The sequence below is a fragment of the Thalassophryne amazonica genome, chromosome 3 (assembly GCF_902500255.1).
Source record: "Thalassophryne amazonica chromosome 3, fThaAma1.1, whole genome shotgun sequence".
Taxonomy (NCBI): domain Eukaryota; kingdom Metazoa; phylum Chordata; class Actinopteri; order Batrachoidiformes; family Batrachoididae; genus Thalassophryne; species Thalassophryne amazonica.
The window spans coordinates 3,578,579-3,597,648 of record NC_047105.1 but is presented as its reverse complement, the minus strand read 5'-3'; the positions used below and the strand labels follow the sequence as shown (position 1 = coordinate 3,597,648).

Sequence of the window (19,070 nt, the reverse complement as noted above, 5' to 3'; positions counted from 1 at the left end):
TGGCCCGCGGTCGCGCCGGAGCGGCCCCTAGTCTGACCCACTAGTAAACATTCCTATAGGAGATTCAGCTGGCAGGAATCCTGATGGATGTCACTGATCACGTTCCCTGATGCACTGTTCCAACCCGGCCCAGCCTCCAGTTTCTGCCTTGCGTTGATGAGGTTGCAGTCATCATTCTGCCAGGTTGCGTCCGTATACTGACACGTGCACACATAGTGTAGATATAAATATAGAGTTATAGTGAGTAGTGCTTATGGAAATTCCATCCATGAGATTCCAGTTAGTTAAACTTTTTTTTTTACACTTTAATGAATTCTGAAGTGAAGGTTCTTCAGGGTCCAAAGTCATTCAGCTGTGAAGACAAAGCAGCGTGATCAAAAACACAACAACCGGAGAAGAAACTCTTTCCAAAGTCCTGATGACAAGATGGTTGAAATTCCAAAAAGAACCTTCAGGAAATCCAATGAATGTCTGTGGAGGTTTTCAGTCAGCTGATCAGTTTCTGAATGATCCACCTGGCCTGAGATGCGAGGACACTCAGTCCAACCAGTCCAGAACCGAGCCCACACGAACACAATGACGGCCAGGGGGCAGCGCGATCACAAGGGAGGATGGCGAGGGGCGTGACCGTTTATCAACCAATGTGTAAAAGAAGAAAAGAAAAAAGACTTTGGCAGATCGTTAAAGCTATGCAGGACAATGACAGGCTGATTTGCCCTGCCCACTTCATCAGTGGTTACACACATTTACACTGAATGTGAGCCAGCAAAATGCCACGCCCACAGCCTGGAAGAGGACGTGATGTCACACATGATGGCAAACATTTTCTGAAGCAAGCTGTCACATTAAATCAAATTTACAATTTGCACCTCATCCTGTCAAGGCTCCGCCTCTTTACAAGTGAGTCTCCAAGGCCACATACGAAGTAAGTGGAACCGCGCAGCCAGAACTATAATCAGTCCCAAAAGAATTTACTGCTCCAGTCACAGACAGAGTGACTCAACCAGGAACCAGGAAAGACACCGGAACTCTGGGCTGGAGTCTCCGAGGACTCCAGCCCAGAGTTCCTCTGCAGGCAGAGCCGCTGACCGGTGGCTTCCCTCACTGCATCATTTTCCCACCTTCTGATTTGGGGAAAAAGCACATTTACCAAACTGTCATATTTGTCACATTTGTTCATGGTTCCTTAAACTAAACTCCAAGAAAATTTTATAATTCCCACCCAGAACTATCCAAAGATAAACTGTTTGTGAAGATGATAATTAACTGTGATATTTAATGAGGTGCTGACGGAACCTAATGTTTCACAGCTTGTTCTTCAGTTTTGTTTTTAAAAATGTTTTCATGTTACAAATGTAATAAACAAACAAACAAAAAACCCCAACAAAAACCTAATGCAGTTTGGGGTTAGAACGTTTCTAGGTGCCATCATGCAGTGCAGATCATGGCTGCCCCCTGGTGGCAGACCACATAAATACACTGTAAAATTCTAACAAGTTGAAAAACGATTTTATATTATTTAAATGTAACTCTGTTGAGGGCGTGGACATCATGGTTTGGCCCTCCCCCCTGAGAGGCGGTCACAGTTTCACAGGTCACGACATGGACATTGATCCGTGCACGGTCATGGCACGACTCCTTACTATGAATGTGTACAAACGCAAGACGAGCTGATCCGCGAGTCCTCAGCACGCTGAAGCCTGCTTCTGAGAGGCAGAGCCTGAAACGGGACTCTGCTGATTCAAAGCAGAGAAGCTGGGGGGGGGTGTAAAAAAAATGAAGTGGGAATAGATTTCAGTGAAGTCTAACGGAGCTGCAAAAATCACAGAGCGCGTAGCGTCACAACATCAGAACACGTGAGAACGACGCCACCGCCGCTGTTTCAGCGCGTTCAGAAGCCACTGGAGGTTTCTGGAGCCCAAACATCAGATGGCAAACAAACGTGGCAGAAATATTTTGAGCTGTAAAAAGATTCTTTGCACTCACGAACGTTACGTCACCAAATTCTTCAGCCTGTACACAGATTCATTTTTCTTCAAAATATTAAAAAGTACTGAATATAAAAATACAGAAGAATCGTAAAAAAAATGAGCAAAACATTGAATTTTATATGAAAACCATGCAAGAAAGATTGCCTTTTTTTTCTTTTTCTGTCAAATAGTAAGATTCCAGAACAGGAGGGAGTGGAAGTAGGCAGGATGAGGTGGCGGCCACCAGCTCAGGTGTCATGTAAACATCGTAAAAAGTCCTTCAGACTCGGGTCGGTGCGGTTTCTCCGTGTTTTTTGATTTGTTTTGTTTTTGTGGTTGTGTCTGGAGTTGAGGGTCAAAGGTGAGAAGGCCCAAAGGAAAAGCTTGATAAGAATGAGATAGAAAACAATACAGACAACCTAGAAAATATGGCTCTGAGTTACAAAACGCTCGTCAGGGCAGGAAGTACTGCATCGCGTCGTATGGCAGTGCGAGCACGTCACGCCAACAACACAGACTCCATCATTGTCGTGACGACGGCTGCTGTCTAAGTAAGAGGTGACTGGATGCTTCGCCATGTCTGATTGGAGGAAAACCTGTGCCTTCTGTTCAGACAGGAGACACAAGGTGGCAGTAGTGAGACACACAATGGATTTGGATTTTATGTTGCAGATTGAAACAACACATCAGCGCCATCTGCTTCCGGCTGCAGGAATTCCCCAACAGCTGCATCAGTGAAAAAGAATCACAAAGGCGTCAGAGCTGATTATGATTTCTAACGCAAACCCATCCACAGGCGCTCCGTCCAGACTGGTTCAGAGTCTGTGCAGCAAATATGCAGAACTGAGTTCAACAGCAGCGGGACAGAGACACGAACATGCCCAGGAACCGTTCATACCACCGCCTGGAAACTTCCCAAAAAACAAACAAAACTTCTAAACCTACAGAGTCCTGAGTCCAAAGGAGTCCATGTTCAGAGTAATCAGCTGAGCTCGATATGACGACTTTAACATCTTTAATTCTTCAGAAACTGTCTAACTAGTCAAACAAAAAGAAAAAACATGTAGAATTTCAGTCAGTTTAATCTTCTTCTCTTTGACAGAGCCTTCTTATAATCCCAGCCTTAACCGCGGAGCGGGTCTCAGACACGCTTTGTCCCCTGTTTACAATGTGGTACTCAGGTCAAAACAGTTTCAGTCTTTTGTTCATGTTAATGAGTCATTCACGTCATCAGGAGAGAGTCGTCAAGGGAGCCATCAGGAGAGGCTTCCGTCCTGTCATAAGGAGAGTGCTAACTAGAGCACAATAGGTGCTAATTAGAGCTATTGTTTAGTCACTAGCCTATAGCAGTCAGCCTCTCGGTAGGTGGGGTCTGGTTAGGTTAAAAAACTCCAGCTTTTGTTGGCTTCTGGTTTATTCTTCTCTACAAGAGTCAAGACAGAAGTCAGACTACCAGAGCAAGAATTTTAGCTGAGGAAGCTTCTGTGATTTGAAGCGAAACGTCCTCACATCAAGCAACCCAGTCCAGTCGAAGATTCAAGCTTCTCTACTTCTGATGACCTCCTATGCCCAAAACCGTCATCCAGTAGTACTGTAACTCTGGACAGTGTCCCAAGGTGGTCCAGTGGGTCACGAGCCAAACTACCAACCTTACCGACTGGGGTCCAATTCCAGGTGTCCACTTCATATGAGATATCCGTGTCCTTGTACAAGCCCTTTCATCTAGATCATTCCAGTCCATCAGCTGAAAATGATTCCTGGCCTGAACTGGGGAAGTAACATGCGTTGAACTGGCGTCCCATCCAGGGAGAGTCGTTAACTCTCATCCGCTTGGCACAATGGAATCTGGGGATGAGTACCAGCCTGACGGGCTTCAGGGCCCAGAGACAGGTTACACTCAGCTGGTTTGAGTACAAGGAAACACCTCATCGGTCAAACGTCAAGGAGACCAAAGAAGACGGCGTGAAGATTCTGCAGTCAGCATCAAACACGCGTCTTTATTTTTGTTCAACAGAAAACCAAACAAACAATCAAACAAAAAAACCCTGTGAAAAACCAATGAATGCTCTGACGTAAAAGTTCATCCTTGTCTGTCGTCATCACAAAAGAACCATGAAGTTTCAACGCATGAACACCGTTTCTGAGCGACTCGCGTCTTTGTCGATGCTGGGCTCAAAGCAGGTTTTGGTCAGGCTGGTTTGGTTCTGGACCAGCTCTGGTCCCAGCAGGTGTCAGACTGGATAAGGTCAGACTCTGAACCGAGTCTTTTCTGGACAGTTCGGCTGTTTCTGGGTCGTAAACATTCTGTTTGTCCAAAAAGCTAAAAGTAGAGATGATAAAAGCGAGAAGCGGTTGCAGCGCGGCACTCAGCGGCACATTCTCTGGATTCCAAACCGACCTAACTTTTAACATCCATTTAAAAGGAATAAAAGCCAACAGCAGCCAAACTTTTGCATTTGCCTAAAAACGTGATCATCAAACGCAGCTTTGAGTTTGTGGGAAAAAACGTGAAGTGTGTGTGGACGAGAGTGGTGATGAAAAAGTCTGAATGAAGCACGGACACAACAGGACACGCTACAGTCAGTCCCAGAACCACAGAACCATCCGAGCCGACAGGAACTGAGAAAAAGGCAGACAGACCGTCCAGCACTGAGGCATGTACGCTGCCCTCTAGTGATCAATGGAGGAAGTGCTGAATCACCAAAAACACAGCATGGACATGGGAGGGGTGAGGAAGGTGAGGAGGGGGAGGGGTGAGGACCCTGGACAGGTCGGCGAATGATGAAGGAAGAGGAGCTCAGAGGAATGACTGATGGCTCGAGGGGGAGGTGCAGGGTGGTTCTTCATCGCCTGCCACAGAGGTGCTGGGGAGAGGTTCGATCTCGTCTCCGGACTCCTCGATGGGGGTGATGCACGCCTCCTCCTCGGACAGCGGGACAAACTCAGGATGGGCCATGAAGCTATGGATGGAGCTGCGGGACTCTGGACTCTCCAGCCCCGCGTACAGGGAGCTACGGAACGCGTTCACCACCTTAATCTGTGCAGACACAAACAGAAACACAATCACACACTAGGCGGCGCTGTGGAGCAGACAGGGAGGGGCTGATGAGACATTTAAGCATGAACACACCAAAAAAAAAGGCAAAACATCAACAAATGGAGCAAGCAGCATGATGCCAAACGAAATCTGAACAAAGTGATATGAAAAACACCGACAGTCACATAAAGTGCAACGCAAAAATATGCCAGCAGGTGGCAGGAGTGTCAGGAAATCATGTGGATGGTCGAATAAACAAACAACTGCTTTCTGGTCTATCAGTTTAGGTAGCAACACATAATACAAAATCATTTTTGTGTACATATGCCAAGCTGTTGAATATTGGCAAATTTTACAAAATTGTGAGAAATTTGAAATATTTGCAGCATCATCTAATTTTTACCACTGACAAAGTACATAAGAACAGTCATCAAACATTTGAATTATAACTAAAACGTGTACTGGTATTTATGTTTGTACCCTTGGTTACTTTATTACACCTTTCTCAAAAAGTCCTTGTCTGTTTGATTGAGGTAATACTGTCTGCCATTAGGAGTTCTGTGGGGGTGGTGGGGGTTGGGGAGCAAATGTCCTCTCTTGGTGGTCAGTGGATTGACTTTGATGGTCCATGGGGATGCATGAAGAGAACTAGAGCATCTCCTTCCTGGTCAGACGGTCCCTAATCAGGAGGCCTATCCACTAGGGACACACTGATCCACAATTTTTCACTTCCAAGCTGATCTCGATACCTGAATTTGGATATCTGCTGATACTAGTCTGATGCCAGAGCTCTGTTTGCTTTAATATTATTTATTATTATATTATTTTTGATTTTATGAGGATATTTTGTATTCCCAGTTATACAGCTTCATGATGAAGTGTTTAGAGGAGGATTTTCTTAGAAAGACCTGAAAGTTCAACTACCATTTGCCAGAAAACACATCTAAAATGTAAGCCTAGATTTGATGTTTTGGTGAAAGAATGAAGTATTTTTATTTCTAGGCTTATTTTTATCAACTTAAAAGAGAAAACACAGCACTCTCTCTCCCTCTCTGTTTGTCTCAGTCTCTCCTTCTCAATTTCAGGGGAGCTTTATCAATCAATCAATCAATTTTTTTTTTATATAGCGCCAAATCACAACAAACAGTTGCCCCAAGGCGCTTTATATTGTAAGGCAAGGCCATACAATAATGATGTAAAACCCCAACGGTCAAAACGACCCCCTGTGAGCAAGCACTTGGCTACAGTGGGAAGGAAAAACTCCCTTTTAACAGGAAGAAACCTCCAGCAGAACCAGGCTCAGGGAGGGGCAGTCTTCTGCTGGGACTGGTTGGGGCTGAGGGAGAGAACCAGGAAAAAGACATGCTGTGGAGGGGAGCAGAGATCGATCACTAATGATTAAATGCAGAGTGGTGCATACAGAGCAAAAAGAGAAAGAAACAGTGCATCATGGGAACCCCCCAGCAGTCTACGTCTATAGCAGCATAACTAAGGGATGGTTCAGGGTCACCTGATCCAGCCCTAACTATAAGCTTTAGCAAAAAGGAAAGTTTTAAGCCTAATCTTAAAAGTAGAGAGGGTGTCTGTCTCCCTGATCTGAATTGGGAGCTGGTTCCACAGGAGAGGAGCCTGAAAGCTGAAGGCTCTGCCTCCCATTCTACTCTTACAAACCCTAAGAACTACAAGTAAGCCTGCAGTCTGAGAGCGAAGTGCTCTATTGGGGTGATATGGTACTACGAGGTCCCTAAGATAAGATGGGACCTGATTATTCAAAACCTTATAAGTAAGAAGAAGAATTTTAAATTCTATTCTAGAATTAACAGGAAGCCAATGAAGAGAGGCCAATATGGGTGAGATATGCTCTCTCCTTCTAGTCCCCGTCAGCACTCTAGCTGCAGCATTTTGAATTAACTGAAGGCTTTTTAGGGAACTTTTAGGACAACCTGATAATAATGAATTACAATAGTCCAGCCTAGAGGAAATAAATGCATGAATTAGTTTTCAGCATCACTCTGAGACAAGACCTTTCTGATTTTAGAGATATTGCGTAAATGCAAAAAAGCAGTCCTACATATTTGTTTAATATGCGCTTTGAATGACATATCCTGATCAAAAATGACTCCAAGATTTCTCACAGTATTACTAGAGGTCAGGGTAATGCCATCCAGAGTAAGGATCTGGTTAGACACCATGTTTCTAAGATTTGTGGGGCCAAGAACAATAACTTCAGTTTTATCTGAGTTTAAAAGCAGGAAATTAGAGGTCATCCATGTCTTTATGTCTGTAAGACAATCCTGCAGTTTAGCTAATTGGTGTGTGTCCTCTGGCTTCATGGATAGATAAAGCTGGGTATCATCTGCGTAACAATGAAAATTTAAGCAATACCGTCTAATAATACTGCCTAAGGGAAGCATATATAAAGTGAATAAAATTGGTCCTAGCACAGAACCTTGTGGAACTCCATAATTAACTTTAGTCTGTGAAGAAGATTCCCCATTTACATGAACAAATTGTAATCTATTAGACAAATATGATTCAAACCACCGCAGCGCAGTGCCTTTAATACCTATGGCATGCTCTAATCTCTGTAATAAAATTTTATGGTCAACAGTATCAAAAGCAGCACTGAGGTCTAACAGAACAAGCACAGAGATGAGTCCACTGTCCGAGGCCATAAGAAGATCATTTGTAACCTTCACTAATGCTGTTTCTGTACTATGATGAATTCTAAAACCTGACTGAAACTCTTCAAATAGACCATTCCTCTGCAGATGATCAGTTAGCTGTTTTACAACTACCCTTTCAAGAATTTTTGAGAGAAAAGGAAGGTTGGAGATTGGCCTATAATTAGCTAAGATAGCTGGGTCAAGTGATGGCTTTTTAAGTAATGGTTTAATTACTGCCACCTTAAAAGCCTGTGGTACATAGCCAACTAACAAAGATAGATTGATCATATTTAAGATCGAAGCATTAAATAATGGTAGGGCTTCCTTGAGCAGCCTGGTAGGAATGGGGTCTAATAAACATGTTGATGGTTTGGATGAAGTAACTAATGAAAATAACTCAGACAGAACAATCGGAGAGAAAGAGTCTAACCAAATACCGGCATCACTGAAAGCAGCCAAAGATAACGATACGTCTTTGGGATGGTTATGAGTAATTTTTTCTCTAATAGTTAAAATTTTGTTAGCAAAGAAAGTCATGAACTCATTACTAGTTAAAGATAATGGAATACTCAGCTCAATAGAGCTCTGACTCTTTGTCAGCCTGGCTACAGTGCTGAAAAGAAACCTGGGGTTGTTCTTATTTTCTTCAATTAGTGATGAGTAGAAAGATGTCCTAGCTTTACGGAGGGCTTTTTTATAGAGCAACAGACTCTTTTTCCAGGCTAAGTGAAGATCTTCTAAATTAGTGAGACGCCATTTCCTCTCCAACTTACGGGTTATTTGCTTTAAGCTACGAGTTTGAGAGTTATACCATGGAGTCAGACACTTCTGATTTAAAGCTCTCTTTTTCAGAGGAGCTACAGCATCCAAAGTTGTCTTCAATGAGGATGTAAAACTATTGACGAGATACTCTATCTCCCTTACAGAGTTTAGGTAGCTACTCTGCACTGTGTTGTTATATGGCATTAGAGAACATAAAGAAGGAATCATATCCTTAAACCTAGTTACAGCGCTTTCTGAAAGACTTCTAGTGTAATGAAACTTATTCCCTACTGCTGGGTAGTCCATCAGAGTAAATGTAAATGTTATTAAAAAATGATCAGACAGAAGGGAGTTTTCAGGGAATACTGTTAAGTCTTCTATTTCCATACCATAAGTCAGAACAAGATCTAAGATATGATTAAAGTGGTGGGTGGACTCATTTACATTTTGAGCAAAGCCAATTGAGTCTAATAATAGATTAAATGCAGTGTTGAGGCTGTCATTCTCAGCATCTGTGTGGATGTTAAAATCGCCCACTATAATTATCTTATCTGAGCTAAGCACTAAGTCAGACAAAAGGTCTGAAAATTCACAGAGAAACTCACAGTAACGACCAGGTGGACGATAGATAATAACAAATAAAACTGGTTTTTGGGACTTCCAATTTGGATGGACAAGACTAAGAGTCAAGCTTTCAAATGAATTAAAGCTCTGTCTGGGTTTTTGATTCATTAATAAGCTGGAATGGAAGATTGCTGCTAATCCTCCGCCCCGGCCCGTGCTACGAGCATTCTGACAGTTAGTGTGACTCGGGGGTGTTGACTCATTTAAACTAACATATTCATCCTGCTGTAACCAGGTTTCTGTTAGGCAGAATAAATCAATATGTTGATCAATTATTATATCATTTACCAACAGGGACTTAGAAGAGAGAGACCTAATGTTTAATAGACCACATTTAACTGTTTTAGTCTGTGGTGCAGTAGAAGGTGCTATATTATTTTTTCTTTTTGAATTTTTATGCTTAAATAGATTTTTGCTGGTTATTGGTAGTCTGGGAGCAGGCACCGTCTCTACGGGGATGGGGTAATGAGGGGATGGCAGGGGGAGAGAAGCTGCAGAGAGGTGTGTAAGACTACAACTCTGCTTCCTGGTCCCAACCCTGGATAGTCACGGTTTGGAGGATTTAAGAAAATTAGCCAGATTTCTAGAAATGAGAGCTGCTCCATCCAAAGTGGGATGGATGCCGTCTCTCCTAACAAGACCAGGTTTTCCCCAGAAGCTTTGCCAATTATCTATGAAGCCCACCTCATTTTTTGGACACCACTCAGACAGCCAGCAATTCAAGGAGAACATGCGGCTAAACATGTCACTCCCGGTCTGATTGGGGAGGGGCCCAGAGAAAACTACAGAGTCCGACATTGTTTTTGCAAAGTTACACACCGATTTAATGTTAATTTTAGTGACCTCCGATTGGCGTAACCGGGTGTCATTACTGCCGACGTGAATTACAATCTTACCAAATTTACGCTTAGCCTTAACCAGCAGTTTCAAATTTCCTTCAATGTCGCCTGCTCTGGCCCCCGGAAGACAATTGACTATGGTTGCTGGTGTCGCTAACTTCACATTTCTCAAAACAGAGTCGCCAATAACCAGAGTTTGATCCTCGGCGGGTGTGTCGTCGAGTGGGGAAAAAACGGTTAGAAATGTGAACGGGTTGGCGGTGTACACGGGGCTTCTGTTTAGGGCTACGCTTCCTCCTCACAGTCACCCAGTCAGCCTGCTTTCCCGGCTGCTCGGGATCTGCCAGGGGGGAACTAACGGCGGCTAAGCTACCTTGGTCCGCACCGACTACAGGGGCCTGGCTAGCTGTAGAATTTTCCACGGTGCGGAGCCGAGTCTCCAATTCGCCCAGCCTGGCCTCCAAAGCTACGAATAAGCTACACTTATTACAAGTACCGTTACTGCTAAAGGAGGCCGAGGAATAACTAAACATTTCACACCCAGAGCAGAAAAGTGCGGGAGAGACAGGAGAAGCCGCCATGCTAAATCGGCTAAGAGCTAGTAGCTACGCTAAGCTAGCGGATTCCTAAAAACACGCAAAGTGAATAATGTGTAAATAATTTAGAGGTGATTCAGCAGAATGAGTGCTTTAGTTAAGGCACGTAAAGATTACACTGGGAAACAAATCGTAATCTAGATAACTAGATCAATCTAACTGCGCAGATTAAACAGCTAACAGATACAGAAAAACACCGCTGTGCTCCGGAACAGGAAGTGATACAATACCGCAGTGAGAGCCAACCACCAGTAGAGGCAAGCAAGGAATCTTGACACAATAGCTCTCAGGGGTAGTACATCATCATCTCACAAGATCACCTTTATTAACATGGGAAACATATGTTTACACTGTCAAAGCAAGTGTTACAGTAAAAATTCAAAATTAAGTCCTCTCTCCCTCTGAATTCAATTTCAAATGAAACATACGGTTACACTGTCAAAGCAAGTGTTGGAGCAAAAAACCCCATTAACTCCTCTCCCTCTCTCTCGTGCTTGTACTCTATCAATCAATCAATCAATCAATCAATTTTTTTTATATAGCGCCAAATCACAACAAACAGTTGCCCCAAGGCGCTTTATATTGTAAGGCAAGGCCATACAATAATTATGTAAAACCCCAACGGTCAAAACGACCCCCTGTGAGCAAGCACTTGGCTACAGTGGGAAGGAAAAACTCCCTTTTAACAGGAAGAAACCTCCAGCAGAACCAGGCTCAGGGAGGGGCAGTCTTCTGCTGGGACTGGTTGGGGCTGAGGGAGAGAACCAGGAAAAAGACATGCTGTGGAGGGGAGCAGAGATCGATCACTAATGATTAAATGCAGAGCGGTGCATACAGAGCAAAAAGAGAAAGAAAGAGTGCATCATGGGAACCCCCCAGCAGTCTACGTCTATAGCAGCATAACTAAGGGATGGTTCAGGGTCACCTGATCCAGCCCTAACTATAAGCTTTAGCAAAAAGGAAAGTTTTAAGCCTAATCTTAAAAGTAGAGAGGGTGTCTGTCTCCCTGATCTGAATTGGGAGCTGGTTCCACAGGAGAGGAGCCTGAAAGCTGAAGGCTCTGCCTCCCATTCTACTCTTACAAACCCTAGGAACTACAAGTAAGCCTGCAGTCTGAGAGCGAAGCGCTCTATTGGGGTGATATGGTACTACGAGGTCCCTAAGATAAGATGGGACCTGATTATTCAAAACCTTATAAGTAAGAAGAAGAATTTTAAATTCTATTCTAGAATTAACAGGAAGCCAATGAAGAGAGGCCAATATGGGTGAGATATGCTCTCTCCTGCTAGTCCCCGTCAGTACTCTAGTTGCAGCATTTTGAATTAACTGAAGGCTTTTTAGGGAACTTTTAGGACAACCTGATAATAATGAATTACAATAGTCCAGCCTAGAGGAAATAAATGCATGAATTAGTTTTTCAGCATCACTCTGAGACAAGACCTTTCTGATTTTAGAGATATTGCGTAAATGAAAAAAGCAGTCCTACATATTTGTTTAATATGCGCTTTGAATGACATATCCTGATCAAAAATGACTCCAAGATTTCTCACAGTATTACTAGAGGTCAGGGTAATGCCATCCACAGTAAGGATCTGGTTAGACACCATGTTTCTAAGATTTGTGGGGCCAAGTACAATAACTTCAGTTTTATCTGAGTTTAAAAGCAGGAAATTAGAGGTCATCCATGTCTTTATGTCTGTAAGACAATCCTGCAGTTTAGCTAATTGGTGTGTGTCCTCTGGCTTCATGGATAGATAAAGCTGGGTATCATCTGCGTAACAATGAAAATTTAAGCAATACCGTCTAATAATACTGCCTAAGGGAAGCATGTATAAAGTGAATAAAATTGGTCCTAGCACAGAACCTTGTGGAACTCCATAATTAACTTTAGTCTGTGAAGAAGATTCCCCATTTACATGAACAAATTGTAATCTATTAGACAAATATGATTCAAACCACCGCAGCGCAGTGCCTTTAATACCTATGGCATGCTCTAATCTCTGTAATAAAATTTTATGGTCAACAGTATCAAAAGCAGCACTGAGGTCTAACAGAACAAGCACAGAGATGAGTCCACTGTCCGAGGCCATAAGAAGATCATTTGTAACCTTCACTAATGCTGTTTCTGTACTATGATGAATTCTAAAACCTGACTGAAACTCTTCAAATAGACCATTCCTCTGCAGATGATCAGTTAGCTGTTTTACAACTACCCTTTCAAGAATTTTTGAGAGAAAAGGAAGGTTGGAGATTGGCCTATAATTAGCTAAGATAGCTGGGTCAAGTGATGGCTTTTTAAGTAATGGTTTAATTACTGCCACCTTAAAAGCCTGTGGTACATAGCCAACTAATAAAGATAGATTGATCATATTTAAGATCGAAGCATTAAATAATGGTAGGGCTTCCTTGAGCAGCCTGGTAGGAATGGGGTCTAATAAACATGTTGATGGTTTGGAGGAAGTAACTAATGAAAATAACTCAGACAGAACAATCGGAGAGAAAGAGTCTAACCAAATACCGGCATCACTGAAAGCAGCCAAAGATAACGATACGTCTTTGGGATGGTTATGAGTAATTTTTTTCTCTAATAGTTAAAATTTTGTTAGCAAAGAAAGTCATGAAGTCATTACTAGTTAAAGTTAATGGAATACTCAGCTCAATAGAGCTCTGACTCTTTGTCAGCCTGGCTACAGTGCTGAAAAGAAACCTGGGGTTGTTCTTATTTTCTTCAATTAGTGATGAGTAGAAAGATGTCCTAGCTTTACGGAGGGCTTTTTTATAGAGCAACAGACTCTTTTTCCAGGCTAAGTGAAGATCTTCTAAATTAGTGAGACGCCATTTCCTCTCCAACTTACGGGTTATCTGCTTTAAGCTACGAGTTTGTGAGTTATACCACGGAGTCAGGCACTTCTGATTTAAAGCTCTCTTTTTTAGAGGAGCTACAGCATCCAAAGTTGTCTTCAATGAGGATGTAAAACTATTGACGAGATACTCTATCTCACTTACAGAGTTTAGGTAGCTACTCTGCACTGTGTTGGTATATGGCATTAGAGAACATAAAGAAGGAATCATATCCTTAAACCTAGTTACAGCGCTTTCTGAAAGACTTCTAGTGTAATGAAACTTATTCCCCACTGCTGGGTAGTCCATCAGAGTAAATGTAAATGTTATTAAGAAATGATCAGACAGAAGGGAGTTTTCAGGGAATACTGTTAAGTCTTCTATTTCCATACCATAAGTCAGAACAAGATCTAAGATATGATTAAAGTGGTGGGTGGACTCATTTACTTTTTGAGCAAAGCCAATAGAGTCTAATAATAGATTAAATGCAGTGTTAAGGCTGTCATTCTCAGCATCTGTGTGGATGTTAAAATCGCCCACTATAATGATCTTATCTGAGCTAAGCACTAAGTCAGACAAAAGGTCTGAAAATTCACAGAGAAACTCACAGTAACGACCAGGTGGACGATAGATAATAACAAATAAAACTGGTTTTTGGGACTTCCAATTTGGATGGACAAGACTAAGAGTCAAGCTTTCAAATGAATTAAAGCTCTGTCTGGGTTTTGATTAATTAATAAGCTGGAATGGAAGATTGCTGCTAATCCTCCGCCCCGGCCCATGCTACGAGCATTCTGACAGTTAGTGTGACTCGGGGGTGTTGACTCATTTAAACTAACATATTCATCCTGCTGTAACCAGGTTTCTGTAAGGCAGAATAAATCAATATGTTGATCAATTATTATATCATTTACCAACAGGGACTTAGAAGAGAGAGACCTAATATTATTTTTTCTTTTGAATTTTTATGCTTAAATAGATTTTTGCTGGTTATTGGTAGTCTGGGAGCAGGCACCGTCTCTACGGGGATGGGGTAATGAGGGGATGGCAGGGCGAGAGACGCTGCAGAGAGGTGTGTAAGACTACAACTCTGCTTCCTGGTCCCAACCCTGGATAGTCACGGTTTGGAGGATTTAAGAAAATTGGCCAGATTTCTAGAAATGAGAGCTGCTCCATCCAAAGTGGGATGGATGCCGTCTCTCCTAACAAGACCAGGTTTTCCCCAGAAGCTTTGCCAATTATCTATGAAGCCCACCTCATTTTTTGGACACCACTCAGACAGCCAGCAATTCAAGGAGAACATGCGGCTAAACATGTCACTCCCGGTCTGATTGGGGAGGGGCCCAGAGAAAACTACAGAGTCCGACATTGTTTTTGCAAAGTTACACACCAATTTAATGTTAATTTTAGTGACCTCCGATTGGCGTAACCGGGTGTCATTACTGCTGACGTGAATTACAATCTTACCAAATTTACACTTAGCCTTAGCCAGCAGTTTCAAATTTCCTTCAATGTCGCCTGCTCTGGCCCCCGGAAGACAATTGACTATGGTTGCTGGTGTCGCTAACTTCACATTTCGCAAAACAGAGTCGCCAATAACCACAGTTTGATCCTCGGCGGGTGTGTCGTCGAGTGGGGAAAAACGGTTAGAGATGTGAACGGGTTGGCGGTGTACACGGGGCTTCTGTTTAGGGCTACGCTTCCTCCTCACAGTCACCCAGTCGGCCTGCTTTCCCGGCTGCTCGGGATCTGCCAGGGGGTAACTAACGGCGGCTAAGCTACCTTTGTCCGCACTGACTACAGGGGCCTGGCTAGCTGTAGAATTTTCCACGGTGCGGAGCCGAGTCTCCAATTCGCCCAGCCTGGCCTCCAAAGCTACGAATAAGCTACACTTATTACAAGTACCGTTACTGCTAAAGGAGGCCGAGGAATAACTAAACATTTCACACCCAGAGCAGAAAAGTGCGGGAGAGACAGGAGAAGCTGCCATGCTAAATCGGCTAAGAGCTAGTAGCTACGCTAAGCTAGCGGATTCCTAAAAACACGCAAAGTGAATAATGTGTAAATAATTTAGAGGTGATTCAGCAGAAGGAGTGCTTTAGTTAAGGCACATAAAGATTACACTGGGAAACAAATCGTAATCTAGATAACTAGATCAATCTAACTGCGCAGAATAAACAGCTAACAGATACAGAAAAACACCGCTGTGCTCCGGAACAGGAAGTGATACAATACCGCAGTGAGAGCCAACCACCAGTAGAGGCAAGCAAGCACTCTATCTCTCTCTGTCTGTCTCACGCTGCCCCCCTCCCGTCGCTGTTGTCTTGCGGAGCAAACATGGAACTTTTTGGAAACACAAAGCCTTTCAACTGTAAAATAAACTGTAATTTTCTAATTGTATCATGTATCACCTTCTGTATCATAATACAGAAGGATTTTGATGGTGTTAGTTCCCATTCAGGAGACAGAAACAAGCTCTGTTCGGCTCTGCTCCTGTGCTGCCCTCTGAGCTGCTGTTTAACAGCGTTTCACAGCCTCAGGACGTTGAAGCAGCTGATTTTTCGGTAACAATTCAGTTCATTTTTCGGAAAATCCGTGCTCAGCGGCACAAACAATTAGAACCCAAGAGCTGGGCGGAAATTTGCCGCTACCTGTGGCTTAAAACCCTCGACTGTGGAACAAACAGTTTGGCTTTAGTTTAGAAATATCCGCTCCCACCTCACGCTCAGCAGTAAACACAGCAGAGAGCATGCAGCAGCAGCTGAGAATTTTCACAGACGTGGCTTCTCTCCAGTATCGAAAAACGTTGCAGGTTGTATATTTTTCGATACTTGATTTATGCTGGTATCGGAAGCTGATCCCAATACTGGATTAGATCGGTCCCAACCTTACTATCCACCATTTCCTATCATATTTACAGGCAAGATATTATCCAACCACATACTCCACTTGAGCAGTGGATACAGGTATGTCTACTGCATGTAATACACGGGCTTCCACAAAGGTTCCATCAGCTGAAATGCAACTCGTGTAGGGTTTGTCTGAAGGATGGGACAAACGAGTTAAAGTCCCTAGTTCCTGGCAGTTTTAGCTGCTTGAAATCTATTGTTCTGTGGATGGGAATGTGCTGCTGTCTTCAAACCCACAGTTGGCCCCAATGACTTGATTCCACCAAGACTTTAACTGTGTCACATCATTCACTTCATCATTCACAGAAAAAATATAACACTCACAACAAATATAACACAACATGAAACATGATGGGAAGATCATATAATGTCAGTCTACAAATATTATTACACTTCTGTACACATACCAGATTTCATTGGCATTTTCAGTAGGTTTGGTCCATATATGAATCCTATGTGTCGGTAAGATTATGTACTTGATATTTTGAATATTGCGGTTAACATAACATAATGCATGACTCACACATACATTGAAAAAGTTTTTTTTTTTTCAATTTCAATGTACATGCCATTTTCCAATGCAATTTTCATTAGGTTTGGAAAATATAAAATGTTCCAAACTATGGATCTACACAATACATGAAATAACCTTTCAGAAAAGGCTTAAAAGATTTTACTACATTCAAACATTGGGTTGTATCCCTGTGAAGTTGTGCCAATTTTCACATTTTTTTTCAACTTTGAGAGGATATACTGTATCTCTCAGGGTAAAACTTTCTAAAAGACACAAATCAGGGATTAAAAAGCCACCATAGACGACTATTCATGGATTAAAAAAAAATCATGGATATGAGATGAATAAAAACAAGTTTTATGATGCTGCAAATATTTTAAATTTCTCACAATTTTGTAAATTTTGCCCATATTCAATGGCTTGGCCTATGTACACAAAAATAATTTTGTATTATTTGCTGCTATTATTTTAAACTGATAGATGTCATTAAATCACAGAGCAAATTTTAAAGTTCAGTCTAAAAAAGGAATGAGATACAGATGTTTGTAAATTAGCTTAAAATGAGAAGCCATAAATTTTCTTCAAATTTGTCCTCGAAAAAGTATTTCTACCTCTTATCAGGACACTTGTAGGTCCATTTGGTGTGAATATGAACAAAATCTGAGACACAAAGTTGTGGGACCCCCTGAAAATTGGTTGAGTTGACACAGAATGACCCACTTGGTTCAGTTTAAAGACAATTTCATGTGACAGTTCAGTAACTCGCTGCACTGCGTCTCTCTCTGTTCGCTCCTGCAGTGTCCACTGCTGCTGGTAAATTATTTCATATGAAAGCAGCGTGTGGACGCCGCATACTTTACACTATTCTCCTTTGTTGACTAAAGCCTGGTTCACACGACAGGATTTTAAAATTATCTTTAGGTTTCCAAAACCTGAGAGACCACACATGTAAAGATAAAAAATCATAGCTCTAACAGGTTTGGTCGTACAGTGTGTGGTGTTCAGCCACACGGTAATAACAACAACACACACGAACAGATTTAACACACGAACATTTACAGTTCAGACAGGAAATCTCGCAAAATCTCTCGAGATTAAACGTGACTTCAGAGTAAACCAACGGAGGTACTTTGTGGATTATTTAAAACAGAGGGAAAAACGATAAAAAAAGGAAAAGGAAAGGCGTTCTTTAAAGAAGTGGATACAGTGCGACCACCGGACTTTCTGATAAGTCAGAACAGCTGTTTTGATTTTATTTTCCACTCCGTCCGTCCGTCACCTCACTTTCTGATTGGCTACACGTCACATTCAGCAGGCTGTGAGTTCGTTTGTGGTCGGAGGACACAACACGCTGCGATATCGGGCCAAAAGAAACCAACATGTTGAATATCCCCGATTTGCGATCGGAGCGCTCCTGACGCCCTTCCGAGCAGATCAGAGCGCTCTGAACACACCACACACGACAGGAATATCTGATAAGATCATCTTTGACGTCATCACGATTGTCGGGGCGTCCTTAAGATTGTCGCAAGGGGAAGATCGTGTCCGATATTGGCCTAATTATCCTGCCGTGTGAACCTCGGCTTAAGTCATTTTGTCGCTTCTGTTCTCGTAGGGCTTATTTTTAGCCGCCCACAGCGAAGTTATGACCACCCGCTCCCGCAAGATCTGAGTTGGGCCCGTGGGACCCGATCCCAATGCAGCCCTCTACTGTCCGGATCCAACAGCTGGTTCATTTTTACTTTCTAAACCAGGGTAGGAGGCACTCTCCTAATAAGACAGCACTTTAGACCTGCATGCTGCAGCATCTCCACCAACAGCATGAGATTTCTGTCAGTAACCCCACCCCTCAATCCAGGGTTTTCTAAGAATAAATCTAAAGAAGATCACAGGTTTGATCCCTGCTGCTGTGCACAGTGAAAGCTAAGAGTGGACAGCTACTGATTGCTGTTCTTTTCCTGAAGGTCTGCTGCCTTCAAATCTTCACTTTGTGACGTCACGGTTTGGAGAAGATCCCACGTGTGATCATTACATAGCTCATTATCTCTGTACGCTCACTGACACAGAACTTCCTCATGGTTTAGATCCCGAACAGGATCGTGGAAATCCATCCAAAAACCTGAGCGTTCCACGTTGTACAGGTTGCACTTTATGTTTATTCCAACTCCACAAATAATTTGCTTGTTTTAAATTATTATTATTGTTTAAAGCTTTTGACAGAAAGGACTGATGATGAGGTCAGACTAAAAAGTCCTCAAACAACATCCAGACAATGATCCAACTGCAAATCAGTTTTCAGTCGAACTGCTTTT

General features: G+C 42.6%; 1 protein-coding gene across 4 annotated transcripts in view; it reads right to left on the bottom strand.

Moving 5' to 3' along the window:
- Nucleotides 1–4,184: 4,184 nt before the first annotated feature.
- LOC117505101 (plasma membrane calcium-transporting ATPase 1-like) overlaps nt 4,185–19,070 on the bottom strand; it is a 171,157-nt gene continuing 156,271 nt past the window's right edge. For 2 of the 4 annotated variants that reach the window (XM_034164633.1, XM_034164645.1), the window contains one exon: nt 4,185–5,007. In XM_034164633.1, the coding sequence (XP_034020524.1) occupies nt 4,768–5,007 (240 nt within the window). In that variant the 3' untranslated portion in view covers nt 4,185–4,767. The remainder of the gene's footprint in view (nt 5,008–19,070) is intronic. The other 2 variants (XM_034164654.1, XM_034164639.1) reach the window with 1 other exon arrangement.